General features: G+C 42.1%; 1 protein-coding gene across 1 annotated transcript in view; it reads left to right on the forward strand.

The window, feature by feature from the left end:
* The first annotated feature begins 375 nt into the window (after positions 1–375).
* Positions 376–19,899, forward strand: part of stip1 (stress-induced phosphoprotein 1) — a 30,210-nt gene continuing 10,686 nt past the window's right edge. Inside the window, exons 1-7 of the mRNA XM_059955298.1 lie at positions 376–510; positions 8,490–8,699; positions 10,939–11,080; positions 15,238–15,379; positions 17,291–17,462; positions 17,551–17,677; positions 18,522–18,624. Of these exons, the coding sequence (XP_059811281.1) occupies positions 496–510; positions 8,490–8,699; positions 10,939–11,080; positions 15,238–15,379; positions 17,291–17,462; positions 17,551–17,677; positions 18,522–18,624 (911 nt within the window). The 5' untranslated portion in view covers positions 376–495. The remainder of the gene's footprint in view (positions 511–8,489; positions 8,700–10,938; positions 11,081–15,237; positions 15,380–17,290; positions 17,463–17,550; positions 17,678–18,521; positions 18,625–19,899) is intronic.

Here is a 19,899-nt window from a genome sequence, read left to right on the forward strand (position 1 = left end):
TCCTTTTACTGATGATACACCTACCCAATCACAAATCTACTGATTGTCATCCAATCACATTGGTCCCCTGACGCGTTGGGGCGATCTCCCTGGCATTATTGACAGCCTTATGTCAATCATGACATCAGGAAGTGGATTGATGCCGCTGATTGGTACAATCGGATACATCGTCATCGAAAAAAAAAGACGGAAATGTAACGCTTCCAGCACTTTCTGCTTCCACTGCGTCCCTTCATTGGACGTTGCGGCGTGATCGACGGCGCTGGGAGCCGGTGGGCGGCCGCGGGGGTGCGGGCTCCCGCCCACGAGGCTGTCCCCCGCCCCCCCACCCTCAGCTCCGATTGATGGCCGAGCGGGGCAATCAGGAGGCCGGGCGTCGAAAGCACCCCCCCGCGCCCGCCAATGAGCGGGCAGGGGCGGGATTTCCGCGGCGAGTTCTAGCAAGTTCGAGAAGGGTGCATGGTTAGTCGGTGAGGTGCTCGGGCCGCGCTGGGGATGGATCTAGCGAAGGTGAGCTGGCCGGATTAAAGCCTTTCAGTCAAAAAAAACCCAACAACACACGGTTAAATCGGAGGGGGCCGCCGTGTGTGTGTGTTTGTTATAACAGGGCGAAAGTGAGGGGGGGGGGGGTGTGCGTTGAAGAAAGCCACGTTAAGGATCAACTATTTATTTTTTTTAAAAAAAAACAGATACTCAGACCACAGCAGTAACTTGTGTCAACATGAGCATAAAGTGCATCTAAAAAAAAAATTAATTGGGCAAAAATGTAACTTGGGCATATGTTGCTGTTTGAAGTGCATGGGGGGGGGAGGGGGAGCGGGTTAAAAGTTCCCCTGACTTGTAATCTTTCTCTCTTGTGGGCTCATGACACTTGTATTTGTTTAAAAATTGCCCTAATGCCGTCCTCTGAGGAGATTCATTCAGTCCCATGGCCGTGGCTGAGATGCCCTGGGCAGATACTATGAGGTTAAAGTTGATGGAGACCTCGTGGTGTTAAAACCTTAATTCCCTTCCTGCCTCTTCCAGTGACTGATTGTGGGGGCTTGGGGTTCTTTCTGAATCAGGTGTCTGTCCTGAAAAGAGTGGAGTGGCCATTTGTGGAGAGTGGGTCTGACACTTTTTTTTTAAAGAAAAAAGAGCTGACACAGACCTGGAGGCTGGAATGATCTCTCTGCCTGTGCTCCATGTTGACTGTGAGCGAGAGAGAAGATAGATGAAACCCTCCCTGTAGTGCAAGCCCCCCCCAACAAATGATGGTCTATTTATAGTTGGCTGTCTCTGCTGTTGGCATGGAGGGGGGAGAAAAATCCAGAGAGTATTTTTGGTTCACGATGCCTTACTTCATCCCCAACCCAAGCTAGCCCCCCCCCCCCCCAAGCTATCAGGCTCCTCAATACCCAGAGCCTGGACTGACACCTTACTGCCCTACTGTCCTGTTTATTATTTATTGTAATGCCTGCACTGTTTTGTGCACTTTATGCAGTCCTGGGGAGGTCTGTAGTCTAGTATAGCTTTCTCTGTGTTGTTTTTTACATAGTTCGGTTTAGTTTTTGTACTGTGTCGTGTAACACCACGGTCCTGAAAAAATATTGTCTCATTTTTACTGTGTACTGTACCGGCAGTTATGGTCGAAATGACAATAAAAGTGACTTGACTTGAACCACCCCTCAACACAGCTTCCCCCCCCCCCCCCCCCGCTCTAATGTTCCAAGCACAAATCCTTGACAGCCTTTGACCAACAGAAGCTCATTAAGTTGAGGTGCCTCGTTTACTACCCTGTTCCAGCTCAGGGTATTTTGGCGCTCGGTTCCAGCGCCGCTGTGAGGAGCTTGTGCATTCTCCCCTGTCACCGCGTGATTTTCCTCCCACAGTCCAAAGACATACTGGTTAATAGGTTCATCGACCATTGTAGGTTGTCCTGTGATTAGTTCAGGTGCCTTGCCGTTCAAGTCAAGTCACTTTTTAATTGTCATTTCGACCATAACTGCTGGTACAATGCATAGTAAAAATGAGGCAACGTTTTTCAGGACCATGGTGTTACATGACACAGTACAAAAACTAGACTGAACTACATAAAAAAAACAACACAGAGAAAGCTACACTAGACTACAGACCTCCCCAGGACTGCATAAAGTGCACAAAACAGTGCAGGCGTTACAATAAATAATATGCAGGACAATAGGGCAGTAAGGTGTCAGTCCAGGCTCTGGGTATTGAGGAGTCTGAGAGCTTGGGGGAAGAAACTGTTACATAGTCTGGTTGTGAGAGCCCAAATGCTTCGGAGCCTTTTCCCAGACGGCAGGAGGGAGAAGAGTTTGTATGAGGGATGTGTGGAGTCCTTCATAATGCTGTTTGCTTTGCAGATGCAGTGTGTGGTGTAAATGTCAGTGATGGCGGGAAGAGAGACCCCAATGATGATCTCAGCTAACCTCACTATCCGCTTCAGGGTCTTGCGATCCGAGACGGTGCAATTTCCGAACCCGGCAGTGATGCAGCTGCTCGGGATGCTCTCAATACAACCCCTGTAGAACGTGATGAGGATGGGGGGAAGGTGGGAGATGGACTTTCCTCAGCCTTTGCAGAAAATAGAGACGCTGCTGGGCTTTCTCTGCTATGAAGCTGGTGTTGAGGGACCAGGTGAGATTCTCTGCCAGGTGAACACCCAAGAAATTTGGTGCTGTTTACGATCTCTACTGAGGAGCTGTCGATGTTCAGCGGGGAGTGGTCGCTCTGTGCCCTGATCTCTTTTGTTCATATTCAGAGACAGGTTGTTGGCTCTTCACCAGTCCGTTAGCCACTGCACCTCCTCTGTAAGCTGACTTGTCATTCTTGCTGATGAGACCTACCAGAGTTGTGTCATTGGTGTGAGCGATCATGTCTCTTCATCTATCATGGTCCCCGACCCCCCGAGTTGTTGTTGCCTCCCTTGTTTCTAACCATTATGTTAATCCGTCTATCATTTTCAATCTGTCTGCCTCTGCTTCTTTTTCCTTCCAGCTTTCCAGTCGTAACTAAATGTTCTAATGTCTCTCTTTGCATGATGTGTCCAGAGAATTTTGATTGCTGTTTTCTGATTTTTTTTTAACTAATGTAAGTTTGGTTTTCGTTCTCTGTAGAACTTCTTCATTGGTTATCCTGCCCGTATATGATAATGCATAGCATTCTTCTGAGGAACCACATCTCTGCTGCATTGATTCTTTTTTCCATTGCATTTGTGATGGTTCAGGACTCGCAGCCGTACACAAATATAGGAAGACTGTAGCAGCTGAGAGTTCTAGGTGGATCTTCTTCCTTCTTGCGCCCTTAACTCCTAGTGGAGTCGTCGAGGCGCCAACATGACAAGCTTTGTACCAGTCTGTTCCAACGGTCGCGGTTGTGTGCCAGAGCCTGGGTCACCACAAATGTTTTCCCTGTCCATTCTGTAATGTCCATCCATCTTTTCCTCTGTCTGCTTCTCCTTTTCCCCTCCACAGTTCCTTGTAGAACGGTCTTTGCAAGGCCTTGTAACAGTCTTGTTACATGGCCGTACCATCTCAGCTTTCTTTTCACCGTTGTGAGAAGGTCTTCATGGGGGCCAATATGGTGCTGGATGGTCTTGCAGACCTGCTCGTTTTTGATGTGGTCCAAGTATGAGCTGTCCAAGATGTTGCGATAGCATCTCATTTCCAATGCCTATTGCCTGTATCTTCCTCTGTCGCTCTGCTGTGAGGGTCCATGTCTCGCATGCATACAGGAAGAATACCAATACACGCAGGCGTCTGATCTTGTACTTCACGGTGATGTTGCTGTCCCTCCATATTGTCTTTTGTTTGGACAGTGCAGTCATTATGTGGTTCTTGCCAGGACTTCTGGTCTTGATCCTTCATCACCGATGGTTGCCCCCGGGTATTTGAACTGCTGCACTGTCTCAAGTTTCCGACCATGGACTGAGATGTCAGTTGTGATGGCACCATAGGCATTCGCCATGAGCTTGGTTTTCTCAGCACTTATTTCCATTCCAAACTTTGTGGAGGCTCTATCAAGATGGCTGACCAGGTTGGCCAGTTCGTCCTCTTTTCCTGCAAATCCCTCAATGTCATCAGCAAATCTTAGATTTGTGATGTTCCTCCCTCCGATGCTGACTGTGGCCACATGATCTTTAAGGGCAACACTCATAATCCTTTCCAGGAAGATGTTGAAGAGAGTGGGGGTGAAGAGGCAGCCCTGATGGACTATAGAGGTATGGAACCGCTCCCCAATGGTGCCCTGACCGAATACTGCACTGGTAGCCTCGGCGTAAAGCTGATGAATTGTATGAATCAGATTCTGCCCCATGATGAATTTCTCCATGGTGGCCCATGAGGTAACATGCCTTCTTGAAGTCTGAAGACGTGGTAGAACTCTCTCTGGTGCTGAAGGTGTTTCTCAGAGGGTGTGGAGGGTGAAAATCTGTTCAGTGGTGCTTCTGCCCTTTCGGAAGACTGCCTGTTCCTCGGCAATGATGTCTTCTGCCCGAGGTCTCAGTCTGTTCAAGATGATTCTGAGAATTACCTTGCTTACATGGCTGATCAGACTGATGGTACGGTAATTCTGGCGGTTAGAGATGGCCTTTCTTGGGAAGCACAGTGATCAGCGACTGAGTCCAAGGTGTCGGCCATTCACCTGTCTGCCAGATCTGCATGTCCATCGTGGTCTCTCCTCCATAGTTCAGCAGGGAAGTTGTCAACTCCTGCTGACTCCCGCACTTCAGTGATCGTATTGCGGCTTCAACTTCTTCACGCATGATTGGATAGTCATCCTCATTGGTAGATTTCTGTACATTCAGCACGCTTGGATCCCCTTTGCTCTGGTAGTCGTACAGTTCTGAACAGTACCTCTGTCCACCTTTCCAATATTTCCTTCTGTGAGATTTTTGTCTTGGATGGTGTTCACTTTGGCCTGTTTTTCTTTGGTAAGATCTCTCACCAGTTAGAACGCCTTCTTTGTGTTGTTGTTGGAGAGGCTGTCTTCAATGTCTGCACATTGTTCCATCTTTGCTTTGCTTCCTTCATTTCCCTCCTAATTTCCTTGTTGATTTTCCTGTATTCTGTTCTTCCCTCTTCTGTGTTTTTATCTTCCTTTAATTTCTTTCTGTGTCACAGATATCCAGTATCTTGTTAGTGACCCATGGATTAGATATTAAAGGTGGGTGTCAGTTGCTCTTTTCTTCTTTGTTAGGATGTGTCTCATTCCTGTAATTAGGCTAGGGTTAAATCGGTGAGTTGTTGGGTGGTGTAGCTCTCTGAGCTGTGTACCCTAAATAAGTGCAGTTGAATCAGGTTAATTGTCCTAATTAAACAGCTGCTCCAATTAGCTGAAGTTTCATGGAAATAGTTAAAAAGGTATGTTTTTTTAAAAAAAAGTCAAACTATCATTTAAGTGAGGAACGAATTGTGCTTTTAAATGAAATACAGGACGGATTGGAATGCTACCAATATTACTAGGGTACTATGAAACTATATTAGTCCCTAATAGCTATTGAAGGAGGAATTCGGTGTGTGTCGTTGTGCTCTTTTGACTGTAAATTAGCAAAATCAGTTCAGGCTAGTGCAGATAATGGATTGTGTTCATACAATGCTATCTGCTATTTCATCCTCCAAATCTTTATTTTCCTTGTGACATTGAAGATGATTGTCGATACCTTCAAAACCTTTGTAGTTCCTAACTTGTTGAAGTAGTGAAACCCTTTAATTTTCACTCCTGGCATAACTGCTGGAAACAGCGGTGAGCAAAGCAGCTCTGAATTGTCATACTGCAAGTTTCTCACCAGCTATCAGTGACAAAAGTCACTGTTTTTTCAACACAAGCACACACAACTGGCACTATTTATTTTAAGCTGTTCACTCTAAGCATGGTTCAGTGTTTGACGGCACACATCTGATGTTAGAAACTGTTCTAACTCACTTTGGACAAAAGTCCTCTGTCCCAATTAAGCAGCATAGTGTCTCAAGTAAATGAAGGGAGTCCTTGATTAGCATTTGTTCTTGAAGAGCTGTCCCAAATAAGAGGCTGTCCCGATTACTGATGGCTCAATAAACTGGAATCCATTCTGAAGAGCCTTAGAGAGGTGCTATGCAATCCCTATTGTTTTGGCAGAAGTATCTAAGGGATTACCTCACCTTCACTGATCTAAGATGTAAGAAAATTCCTCAGCTTCCTAAAATTCAAAATCTCCTTTATGATTTTATTTTCAAGAAAATAACCAGTGCAAACAGAAATGGGTCGTAAATCAAGAACCAGTCAACCTCCACATCAAGTATACCCAATGCTTATCTCCATAGTGGCATTGAATTGCACAGATTCACCACCCTAAGGCTTTGCCCACTCATCCTAGACCTCTCTAGGAAACATTCTCTCTAGGCCTTTCGATATCCGATAGGTTTTACTGAGATTCTTCATTCCCCCCCCCCCCTCCACCCCCATTCTTCTAAACTCTAGCAAGACTGTGTGTGTCAAAGCTGGTGTTCATCTTGTGAACTGTCTGAGTTAATAAAGTTTACCTTCTAGAACACACAAACTTCAAATTTAATTTGATCACAAGTGAATTTTCCTTTGCCCTCACTATGTCTCCAAATCCTTGGACTGTTTAACAGGTAAACTGAAAGTCTCGTGGCGATCCCAAATGACCACAGCATCACAACTGGGAGCAGCTTTCATCAAACTCTGTACTTTATTTTTACCCTTTTATATTTGAGAGTGCTGTCTTGACCAGTGGCTAGTCTTCCTGCAAAAAAAAAGCACTATTAATGGTTTCAGACTTAAATTGTTCAACTTGAAAGTGACTTGTGTTTATCTAGTTAGTTTCTCAGTCATTCTTAACGACAGTTGCTCGTGTATTGCCAGTTAATGTTGGTGGTTTGGGGTGGGGGCGGGAGGAGAATACCTAGACAAGGTAGAGCGGAGTGTCTGATAGGAACCAAATGTGAGTGAGCTACCCCAGAATGGACTCAAAGCCTCCAGTTGTGATGACTGCTTGTACCACTGGGCCAGTCGAGAGGATGGAACTGTCACAGTGTTCCACTTTAAACTCTCCGGCACAGGTTTCCTGTCATCAGTACATACAACGGGCAATCAACAGACGGGGTAGACAGTGAATGTCTTTTCCTGAATAGGAAACTATAAAGCATAGCTTCCCAACCTTTTTATGTCATAGACCTCCACCATTAACCCCAGGTTGGGAACCCCTGGTTTAAAGTGAGGGACAATATTTGAGTAAGATCTGAGGAGTAAGTTTTTCCTCAGAGATTGGGTTGATGAGATGCTCTCTCACATATACTAAAGCACGAAGGAATTTGAATTGTGCACACAAGGTTGTTATACTCTGCCTTGTTGGCATGTTAAGTATATTTCACGATCGTATGCAATCACATTTCCTTTTCCGGTTTCTGATGCAGATTGTGTTGACAATGTGGAGTTTGCAATGATCTGTTTGCAGATTTTAGAACTGGCTCAATGAAGAAGTAGAAACTGATACACCAAAAACTGGTGAGGTCAGGAGCATGCGGCTACAAGAAATATTTATGTACAATACAGAAACTGGTGTTACCCGTGTGTATTGTCACAATGCAAAAGTTGCTGGAGAATTTGCAAGTGGGAAGAAGTGGAGTGATATTTGGACACTTGAATTTTTAAAACATCATTTAGCAAGCAAATCACATATGGACAGTATGCAAAAGCTCCAGCGAGAAAATCCTTCATTACCCGCAACAGGGCTACTACATATGTTTTGTGAGAGTGCAGATGTATGAGAGCAAAAATGATCAAACCCAGAGGAGATCAGAGTTCTTCTGGACTGTGTTTTGCTAGCTGTTAAAATGAATACTTCTCGATATAAAGTTCAGTACACGCATGTTGCTGGGCAAAAAATTGCACAGCACAAGGTTTTTGCGCACTAGATCTAGTCATTACAATTTAGAGGGAACATTGGGTACAAAGTATAGGTGTCCAATAGAGCTTTTATTTTAATTAAAAACCTATTTGGATAGGTACATGGACAGAAAAAGCTTGGTGGGAAATGGGCCAAACACAAATAAATGGGATTAATTTAGGTAGACCTTGATTAGCATGGACAACTTGGATTGAAGTTACTGAATAACTGGGCTACATAATGTCTTCATTAAAAGGTAAAGTGTCTGATAACCTGATTCTAATAAGCTTATGAACGTGATGGTAGTTTCAGTAATTACAACAGGCATCAGATTTCTGAACAGTCCGCGAACCATGAGCATTAGCTCGTTCTACGTCTTTCACACTGATTTTATTTCTGCACTGCACTGCTGTTGCAGAACAACAGATTTCACAAAGATAAACTTGATTCTGAACATTGCACAAAGTGAGATTAAAATAACAGGTGTGTAGATTTGGGTTTCAAGCTAAAGAATTGGGCAATATTTTTAGCTTAATGATGGATGGCAAATTTGTACAAAAGCATTAAAGAAGGATTTTATTGTAAAACTTTTGTTCCCGCTCAGGTGAATGAACTCAAGGAGAAGGGTAATCAAGCCCTGAGTGCTGGGAAGATAGATGATGCCATCATGTGCTACAGTGAAGCCATTAAGCTGGACCCCAAGAACCATGTACTCTACAGCAATAGGTCAGCTGCTTATGCGAAAAAGGGAGATTATCAGAAGGCCTACGAGGATGGCTGCAAAACTGTTGAAATTAAACCAGATTGGGGCAAGGTAAGCTACTTGAGAGGAGGAAAAAGACTGCTGTTTTCTCTGTCGGCATTGGGGTTTCATTTATTACTGAGTCTATTCAAAATGCTGAAAGGTAAGGTCACTGAGTTGTGTACCTCAAGCTGTACTCCCTCACTTGGTGATATAATGATGTTTTTGTCTGTGTGTGCTCCCATCTGCAGATTAGTTTGTGATTTTAAGTAGGTCTAGTTTTTGGGAAGAAGATTTGGTCTTTGCTCAAAATAGTTGTTTGTTCAAAATTACTTGAACAACTAATTTGACATTTAGTAAATTTGATATATAGACAAAGGGAGATTGCAACATGGATGTGCCAGAATGCCACATTTATTTATCGGGATACAGTATTCCGGACCCAGCAGTCCCCCTATTTAACCCTAGCCTAACCTCAGGACAATTAAAATTAACCTGCACCTTTAGACTGGGAGGAAACTGGAGCAGAAGAAACCCACGTGGTTACGGGGGGAAACGTGCAAACTGCTTACAGACAGTGGTGGGAATTGAATCCTGGTCACCTGTTCTGTAAAGCATTAATCATGAAGCTACCATGCCACCCCACAGTAAATATGTAATCTACCCATTGTAACCTGCATTTTCTGGTGATACCTTTATTTTGTTGATAGGAATTTGCTACAGGTGAATTTGCATCTGACTTGATAGGTTTCAGTTTAGCAGATATTTTAAGAGAAAACAGCATTGTGTATGTGGTGTCAGGGCAAACATCACTTGATGTCATTGAGTCATAAAGCAGCTTTCATTGTTGGCCCCTGACATCGGTCTTGGACTACATGCCTTGTAATACTAACAGCTAACCAGCAACATATTTAGATAAGCTTGAAGACACAAGATCGCAGATGCTCAGTGTGGTGCAATAAATGAGATGCTGGGGGAACTAAGTGTGGAGACAAATGGACAGTTAGTGATCTGGTCGTCTGGTCTGAAGGGGAGATGGACATTAGCTTTACTTCTGTTCCCATCAGCCCAGCCTACCTCCCTTATCCCTTATTTCTTTTCATGCTCCACCCTCCTTTGCAATCAGATTTCATCAAATTGTAGAACTTTACTCATCAACTCCATTCCTGTTATTCCTCTTTCCCTCCTTCTTCACCCCCACCCCCGACCACATCCCAACTCCTTCTCCTCCACCTTTTTATACTGGTTATCTCCCAGATCTTTAAATCCAGATGGTGTCTTGACCTGAAACATTATCCCTTTCTCTCTAGAAAAGTTGCCTGACATTGCTTGATCTGTACAATGTTACTGAAAGTACTCTTGCTCCAAGATAGTGTGCCTGTTTCATTGAGAATCAAGATAAATTCCTGAAGAAATGAAGACAGCTATCATTGGTGAATATATGTGATGGTAACAGAACTGCCTGTCTGCATGTTTTATTAATTTTAAAGGATTCTTGTACTTTGGGGTAAATGCAAGCAGGCATTTTTCACTGAGGTTGGGTAAGATTAGAGCTAGAGGTCATGGGTGAAGGCTGTAAAGTGACATATTTGAGGAAAATCTGAAGGGGAATGATTGTGGAACAAACTGCCAGTGAAGTATTGGAAGTAGCTCAATTGCAAGATTTGGGAGGTTTTGGATAAGTACATGGATGTGAGGGCTATGGAGGGTTACATTCTAGATCAGGGATTCACAACCATTTTTTTTGCCATGGACCCCATGTTGGGAACCCCTGGTCTAGGTGCAGATTGATGGTATGCAGGCAGATAGTTTTGCTACCACTCCATATATACACCAATGATAGATTTCAGGAATTCAGACTAATACTCAATGGAATAGGTTGTCTTTTTTGGGTCTAGATAGGATAACAGTTCACAAAGGAAATGGCCTGTTTCCATGCTGTAGTGTTCTATGACACTGGCTCTAAACAATAATTTCTCTGTGTCTTGGACCAATATCACCTGTGAATGAACAATTCAATTTAACTCTATTTAAGCTGCTGTTTTAACCAAAACAAAATTATCTCCAAAACAGTGCATAAGGGCTCTATTTTTTTTTAAAATCTTCACTTAGCTCTGACTTTCAATATTTTCCTCTTGCTTTTTTGAAACCTTTCATAAACATAGTATATCAGAATCCAGTTGTAACTAGACCTGAATTAGATCGGTGTGGAATAGTTGAGAGATCGTTTGCATAGTTCTATTGTTCCTTCAAACTTTCGCAGTTACTTAAGTTCACATCACAAAACTATATTTTCATTTGTTCTACATAGGGTTACTCGAGGAAGGCTGCAGCCTTGGAGTTCCTCAATCGCTTTGAGGAGGCAAGGAAAACGTATGAGGAAGGTCTAAAGCATGAACCAGGAAACCAACAGTTAAAGGATGGAATGCAAAATGTAGATGCCAGGCTAGCAGGTAAGGCACCAAGGAGATCAAATTTGCAATGTCTAATTGATTTCTTCCAGCTCAAGAAAGTGTTAGAGAAGCTGTCAGAAAAAGCTTAACCTTGGACAGGGGTCTACAGTATAGGGAAGTATTTTCATAGGGGAAGGTGTAATGCTGTAAGGCTGATCTTGGGAATATAAATTTGGTCCTGAGGTACTTAGAAATGTCCAACGGAAAAGTTGAATTCACTTGGGGAGTACTTGAATGGGGTTTGTCCTGTTGATACAGAGAATGCAGGTAAAGAATCATGGTCGACAAGAGATGTGGAACATCAGGTCAAGAAGAAGGAGGAAGCGTCCTTGAGGCTTAGGAATTGAGGATCAGACAGAACTCTTGTGAGTTATAAAGTAGCCAGAAAGAAGCTTAAGAAGGAACTTAAAAGAGCTGGAAGAGGAAATGAAGGCTTAGCAAGAAAGATTAAGGAAAACCAAAGGTGTCCTACACATTTGTGTAGAACTGGAGGATGGCGAGTTAGAGTAGGACCAACCAGTGTTATAGAAGAAACGTGGTTGAATTTGAAGGAGGTAGGAGAGGTGCTTAACGAATATTCACCAGTGAGGGATCTTGACGATTGAGGTCAGTGTAGAAGAGGAACGTGTTGATGTTGAGAAAGCGGATGCGCTAGAACTTTCGGGGGGAAATTAGGATGGATAAGAATTTGGGGCTGGGCGGGTTACTATGTGAAGCAAGGGAAGAGATCACTGTGCCTTTAGCGATGATCTCTGTGTCCTCTTTGGCCAGAGGATTAGTATCAGTGGCAAATGGTGTTTCTTTTTTCAAGAAAAGTAATACGGGTAATCTTTGGAATTATTGACCATTAGGACTTATCCCAGTTGTGGGCAAACTATTGAAGAGGATCCTTAGAGACAAGCACTGGCAGAAGCATAGTCTGATTAGAGATGCTCGACATATCTTTTTGAGGGGTAGGTATTGCCTCATGAGTCTGACTTTGAGGAAGTGACAAAACAAATTGAAGGTAGCGCAGTGGATGTAGTAAAGAGTTCGACAAGCCGGTGTTTTATGCTGGGTGTTGAATATGGGAAGTTTGGGAGACTCCCAGCCTACCAGACGGACACATCTGCGGCAGGTGCCTCGGGGATCTGTTCGTGATTTTTTATAAATGACCTGGATGAGGAAGTGGAGGGATGGGTTAGTAAGTTTGCTGATGACAGAAAGGTTGGGGTGTTGTGGATAGTGTAGAGGGCTGTCAAAGAGGTTACAGCAGGACATTGATAGAATGCAAAACTGGGCTGAGATGTGGCAGATGGAGTTCAACCCAGATAAGTGTGAAGTGGTGCATTTTGGTAGGTAAGATATGATGGCAGAATATAGTATTAATGGTAAGATTGTTGGCAGTGTGGAGGATCAGAGGGATCTTAGGGTCCGAGTCCATACGACACTCAAAGCTGCTGTGCAGGTTGCCTCTGTGGTTTACTCTATAGTTTCCACATCCTCACTACAGGAAGGATGTGGAAGCCATAGAAAGGGTGCAGAAGAGATTTACAAGGATGTTGCTTGGATTGGGGAGCATGCCTTATGGGAATCGGTTACGTGAACTCGGCCTTTTCTCCCTGGAGCAGCGGAGGATGAGAGGTGACCTGATAGAGGAGTACAAGATGATGAGAGGCATTGATTGTGTGGATAGTCAGAGCCTTTTTCCCAGGGCTGACATGGGTAACACAAGAGGGCACAGTTTTAAGATGCTTAGAAGTAGGTACAGAGGAGATGTCGGGGTAAGTTTTTTACGCAGAGAGTGGTGAGTTCATGGAATGGGCTGCTGGCGACGGTGGTGGAGGGGGATACAATCGGGCCTTTTCAGAGTCTCTTGGATAGATACGTGGAGCTTAGAAAAATAGAGGGCCATGGGTAACCATCGGTAATTTCTAAACTGCATATTCGGCACAGCATTGTGGGCCGAGGGGCTTGCATTGTGTTGTAGGTTTTCTATGTTCCATAATAGGCTCATTCAGAAAGTCAGGCATGGGATCTGAGAAAACTTGGTTGCGTGGATTCAGAATTGGCTTGTCCCAGAATGTGGAAGCAGTAATAGAGAGGGAACAAAGCCATCTTGGGGTCTGCATCCATAGATCCTTCAAACTTGCCTTACAAGCTGATAGGGTGGTTTAAAATACTTATGTTTTGGCCTCTATTAGTTAGGGAGTATTATTGTTCTACAAAACCCTGGGTAGACCACACTTGGAGAGTAACGGAGTATTGTATTCAGTTCTAGGCACCTCATTGTAGGAAGAATGTAGAAGCTTTAGAGAGGGTGCAGAGAAGATTTCAAGTTAGAATTTTATTATCTGAGTACATAACACGTCACCACATACAACCCTGAAATTTTTTCCTGTGGGCAAACTTAGCAAATCTATAGAACAGTAACTAAACAGGATCAGTGAACAACAAACTGTGAAAATGCAAATATAAATGAATAGCAAGAAATAACACATCTGAAGTAACATGAAATGAGAGTATGAAATAACAAAATAAAGATTTCTTAAAGTGAGACCATCTGTTGTAGGAACACCAGAAATGGAATGAATGTAGTTATCCCCTTTCGTTCAGGAGCCTAATGGTTGAGGGGGAGTAACTGTTGTGCTTTCTATGCAATTGTATTTGTAGATGGGTCCAGGGCAGGTCCTCTGAGATAGTGACATCCAAGAAGTTAAAGATACCGACCCCTTTCCAACTATGACCCTCTTATTGTTAACTCATGGACCTCTGGTTTCCCTCTTCTAAAGTCTACAGTCAGTTCCTTGGTCTTATTGACATTGAGTAGTGTTATTATTACACCACTCAGCTAATTTTCAGTCTTCTCTCCTCTTCCCCCCCCCCCCCCACGCTGATTCATCACCACTTTTGATACGGCCCACGACAGTGGTGTCATCTGTAAACTTAGCCAGATAGTCATGCGTGTATAGTGAGTAGAGCAGGGGACTGAGCACACATGAGCACACATGCGCTGCTCCTGTGCTGATGGAGATTGTGGAGGGTGCTAATTCTGTGGAATTATATCTGTGGAGATTGGTGCTAATTCAAGCTGGCTGGGATCTGCAAGTGCGGGAATCCAGGATCCATTTGCACAAGGGGGTATTGAGGCCCAGGTCTTGGAGTTTGCTGATTAATTTTGAAAGGATTATGGTATTCATCAGTTTTATCAGGATGTTGTCTGGATTTTAGAATGTCTAATTAGGAAAGGTTAACTGAGCTGGGGCTTTTCTCTTTAATGTGAGCTAACTTGATTGAGTGTATAAGATGAGAAGCATGGAGTGGACGGCTGAGACTTTTTCCCAGGCTGGCAATGGCTCATACAAGAGGACATAACTTTAAGGTGATTGCAGGAAAGTATAGGAGGAACATCGTGGGTAGGTTTTTTTCAACCACCGGAGTGCGCAATGCGCTGCTAGATTACATCAGGGATTTTTAAGAGCTGCTTGGATGAGCACATGGGTGAAATTAAAAATAATGAACAGCTATGTGGGAGAAAAGTGTTAGATTGATCTTGGAGTAGGTTAAAAGTCTGAAGGGCCTGTACTGTTCTTTGTTCTAAAAATGGAGCTCATATGAAAGACAAATACAGGGTGTCGAATGTTCAAAATGCATATTCTGTTTCTGAAGTTTCATTCTTGAAGCTGATACTGTTTGGAAAGGTGGTGCAAACAATCTAAACTTTATTATGAGAGAATTCCTGAAGTGCAATTGTACTGCTCCTAAGTGTCTTGAAACAAACAATGGATCTTGTTTCGCTCTGAGCTTAAAACCAATTGAGGGCAAAGAAGCTGGAGCAGTTTATTATGCATTTTTCCCCTATATACTTAATACTTGGGTAGCAAAGGGTAATAACAGCATATTTTCATTCCATCACTAACAATGGAATTAAAGTTGAGCTACTCATGCCCTTTTAGCAAATAGTGGAGGTAATAATGTGCATTATTGTATTGTTATTTATAACTTATTCTTGTCTCTTGATTAGTGCTAATGGATGAATCATAGTTTATTTGATGTTTGACAAGCCTCTTATGGTGATTTACGTAATATACTGAGTGATTCATATTTTTGATTTAAAAATACCTGCAGGAATATAATTCTTCTGGAAGCTGTAGTAATCCTTTTTGTTTAATTTTCAGAAAAGAAATTCATGAACCCATTTGCCTCTCCAAACCTATACCAGAAACTGGAGAGTGACCCCAGGACGAGGGCTTTACTCAGTGACCCTAATTACAAAGAATTGATTGAACAGTTGAAAAATAAACCAGCTGACTTAGCCACGTAAGTATGATTTCCCAGTCAAGATGTTCCATTATCATGTGTGGAGGGTTCTTCATGGATAATTAACCTTCATTTGGGGTGACTTGTTAATGCCCTTTACTCCCTTGTTACTCTGGTCAGCTGAATACACAAATCTAGTTCCTGTTCCAAATGCATAACAATGGAAGAAATATTTAAAATATAGTGAATACCATCTGCTGGATATTGAAGGGAAACAGATTTGAGCAATTATATACCCAATCTAATAACTTTCTTTTACTACCTGTGCAGAAACTGTTGAATTTCTGTAGGGTGATTCTAAGTGTTTACTGTGGCCTTTGGACCTCCTGTTTAAACAGCAATCTTTTGGCAAGCTGTTAACCTGGGGTCAGGGATGCAGCAGCAGACATATTGTCCACATGCACATAAGTAGGTGAGGATCATTATTGAGAGCGATGTCTTTTATCTCTTGGAGCCATTTTCAAAGACTCGGCTAACCAATTACGATTTTAGACATTGTTTCAAATTTCATGACATATGCCGGTGATATTAAATCTGATTCTCTACCTGCCCGTTAGGGAAATTTAATCCCAGATTCCAGTGTGGAGGTGTGGGTAGGCGTAAAGCTAATAGTGTAAGATTTCCTTCTTTTCTCTCCATTTATGTCTTTGGAAAATTGCTATTTTAACTAAAATGTGAAAGTTAGAATAATAGGAAAGTGCAGCACAGAAATGATCTATTCGGCCCATCTAGTCTGTGCCAAACCATTTAAACAGCGGACTCCCATTAATCTGTACTGGGACCATAGGCCTCTATACCCCTACCATCCTTGTATCTATCCATACTTCTTTGAAGTGTTGAAATTGTGCTCGCGTGCACCCATTGCACTGGCAGCTCGCTGCATACTTTCACCATCAATGAGCAAAGTTGTTTCCACTTGTGTTCCCTTTAAACTTTTACATTTTAATCTTTCTGGAGATCTGTCCAAGAGCATCTGGGTATGATTCTCCTTTGCGTAACTAATGCAGTTTTCCACAATGTTTGGGGATGAGATGAAACCATTCCCTTCCTTATTAATTTTCAGGTATTATAGTGTAATTATAAACTTTCTGATCTAGCAATGACTTCTGTTGGGCTGTGCGAGATCTTCTCTCTTCTCTCTCTCTTCTCCACCCCATCCCCACTCCCTGCTCCTGGCCATTAAAAGCCACGTTTATTAAACATTGTGCAGTGGTATACTTGTGAAATTTGTTTTGTGGCAGCAGTACAGTGCAATACTTAAATTACTATAAGTTGCAAAACAATGAGGTAGTGTTCATGGTTCATGAACAATCTAATTGCAGAGAGGAAGAAGCAGTTTCTAAAATGTTGTGTGTCTTCGGGCTCCTGTAGCAGTCCAGACCATTCAAAAATATCTCTGCCTACATTTCTGTTAAGCTAATATCCATAACTATCCAAGTCAGAGTATTTTGGAGATTCGCCATTTTGAGAGAAACATTTTTAACTGTCCCCTCATCTAAAACTTTCCATTAGTGCAAACAACTTCCTGCTCTATCATGCTCCCTTTAGCACCTATTTTTCAACAAAATGACCAACCCTTGGATGTTCCAAACCATTCATTTTCTTAATTAATCAACCCCTGTTCAACCTGGCTTTGATCTTAGGTGGTATATTGTCAAATATGATAGGTAAAATGTGGTTTTTATGAAATTTGCAGCAACATGCCCTCAACCAAAATGGTCAAAGCTGTAATCCACATCCAGTGCACCTGTTTAGATGCGTCAGAACCTCCAAGCAAATGTCTTGAGTGAGTTAGAAGATGCTCAACTCAAATCCCTTGAAATGCAGGCAGATTCGGCAGGGAGTGGTCTTCCAAAAACAAACTAAATGTTTTGTTCAACGTGTATAGAAAGCAACTATTTGTTTTCTCAGGAAATTACAAGATCCTAGAGTTATGACAACTCTAAGTGTTCTGCTGGGAATTGATTTGCAAGGCACAGAGGATGACGAAGAGGATACTACTCCAGCTCCACCTCCACCTCAGCCCAAAAAAGCAACTAAACCAGAGCCTATGGAAGAGGACCTTCCAGAAAATAAAAAGAAGGTAGAATGTCTGTCAGATCATCTTGAAATTCAAAGCTGTGGCTCTTTTCTGGCCAATGTGAACTAAGCATTTTAAAATTAATCTGCAGGCATTGAAAGAGAAAGAGCTGGGTAATGAAGCCTACAAAAAGAAGGACTTCGCAACAGCATTAAAACACTATGATCAGGCAGCAGAACACGATCCTACCAGTATGACCTATTTAACCAACAAAGCAGGTGAGTTAGCTACTGAATTAGATTTGTGTTTTTTTTTGTGTGGGACAAAAATGAATTTGAAACGGTGCATAAGAGTCTAAAGGAGTGCCTTTTTTTTTTGTCATCCTTATTCTGTTAAACACTGAAATGCCATCAAATGTCAGATTGGGGAATTGCTGTATGCCAGTGGTTTTAAAAGCGAGTTGGAAATATACCAGTACCAAATGAGTCTATTGTAAGTTGCACTGAACCATGAGCAAAGTAGTCAATCAGCCCCTTCCATTATCATAATCATGGAATGGGAAGGTGCTTCTGCTCCTAATCGGATACAGTGGTTTTCTCAGGTGATGTTATGTCTTAGTTTGGAGAAAATCAGAAGTCTAACTTCTGATCCTCTATTTGATTCGCCCACTACTATCATCTGATTTGACTTAATTAATATGGTTTCCTTCCGATTTTTCTTCAAGTAGATTTGGGTTGGTGGATTTTTTTTTTGGAAGCTTGTATGATGTATAGCTCCGGGGTTGTGCTCCCAATGGGTTTTATTTCTTTGTTTTTGTTTTTTTTTCAAAAAAAATATTCTTCACACTTTTTTTTCTTACTATTATTGATATATTGCTTAGCTTTATTAATTAGTTATTTGCTAATTTAATTCTTTATATAATGACATATTGACTAAATGTATCTTTTGTTAATCTGCAATAATAATTAATTTTCATTTAAAAATATTTTTTATTATAATCATGGCCAATCTCTGCTTGCCTTGACTCGTCTGAGCTGCGTCTCCAATACTGTCAAGTCCATGATTTTTCAAATGTTCACCACTCTTCACCTTAATGTATCATGATGTACTTTGTTTATGCAGCTGTGTACTTTGAGCAGAGTGAATTTGACAAATGCCGTGAAACCTGCGAAAAAGCTATTGAGGTGGGAAGAGAAAACCGTGAAGATTACCGCCAAATTGCAAAGTAAGTGCCTGTTTTGCTGTCAAAATCATGCCTGCGTATTAAAGTTTACTGCTAACAAGAAAATTATAAAGAGATACACTCAGTGGTCATTTATTAGGGACACCTGCTTATTAATGCAAATATCTAATCAGCCAATCATGTGGCATGATTCATTGCAAGTGGTGTCAAAGGTAGATAGGGTTGTAAAGGAAGGTTTTGGCACATGGGGCCTTCATAAATCAAAGTATTGAGTACAAGGATTCAGCAGGCCAGGCAGCATCTGTGGAAAGAGTACAGTTGATATTTCGGGCTGAAGGATCATAGCCTGAAATGTTGACTGTACTCTTTTTCCATAGATGTTGCCTGGCCTGCTGAGTTCCTCTAGCATTTTGTGTGTTACTTGGATTTTCAGCATCTGCAAATTTTCTCTTGTTTATCGAGTACAAGAGATGGATGTTATGTTGAAATTATGTAAGACATTGGTGAGGCTTAATTTGGAGTATTGCGTAAAAGTTTTGGTCACCTGCCTACAGGAAAGATGTAAATAAGGTTGAAAGAGTACAGTGAAAATTTACAAGGATGTTGCTAAGTCTGGAGGACCTGAGTTGTAAAGAAAAATTTGAATAGATTAGGACTGTATTCCTTAGAACATGAAGGATTGAGGGGAGATTTGATAGAGGTATACAAAATTGAGGGGTATTGATAGGGTAAATGCAGGCAGGTTTTTCCAATGAGGTTGGGTGGGACCATGACTGGAGGTCAGGTTTAAGGGTAAAACTTCACTCAGGTTCGTGAGAGTGTAGAATGAGCTGCCAGCACAAGTGGTGCATATAATTCAATTTTGATGTTTAAGCAAAGTTTAGATGGGTACATGAATGGTAGGGATATGGAAGGCTATGGTCCCGGTGCAGGTCAATGACAGTAACATATGAAGTGGCTTTGGCATTGACTAGATAGGCTGATGGATCTGTTTCTGTGCTGTATGACCCTATGAAGGCAGTTTTCTTGTCTGCACTCAATTTGTTCACTTGCAGTGTGAACTGTATACTGGATGAATTCCTTCCGTTGCTATTAGAAACTAGTTTTATAGTAGTATTTTAATTTGTTCTGTACTTCATTTGAATGCATCATTAGTTACTCAGCTAAACACTAGTTTGTCTTTTTTATACCTTTTTAACCATTTCTGTGAAACTTCAGCTAATTACGGCAGCTGTTAAATTGGGCCAAAATGTATTGGTCCCATTGTGTTCCAGTTAAATAGAATCCACTGTATTACTTTGTGGTGTGTGTGTGGTT

Source organism: Hypanus sabinus, chromosome 31 (genome assembly GCF_030144855.1).
Source record: "Hypanus sabinus isolate sHypSab1 chromosome 31, sHypSab1.hap1, whole genome shotgun sequence".
NCBI lineage: Eukaryota > Metazoa > Chordata > Chondrichthyes > Myliobatiformes > Dasyatidae > Hypanus > Hypanus sabinus.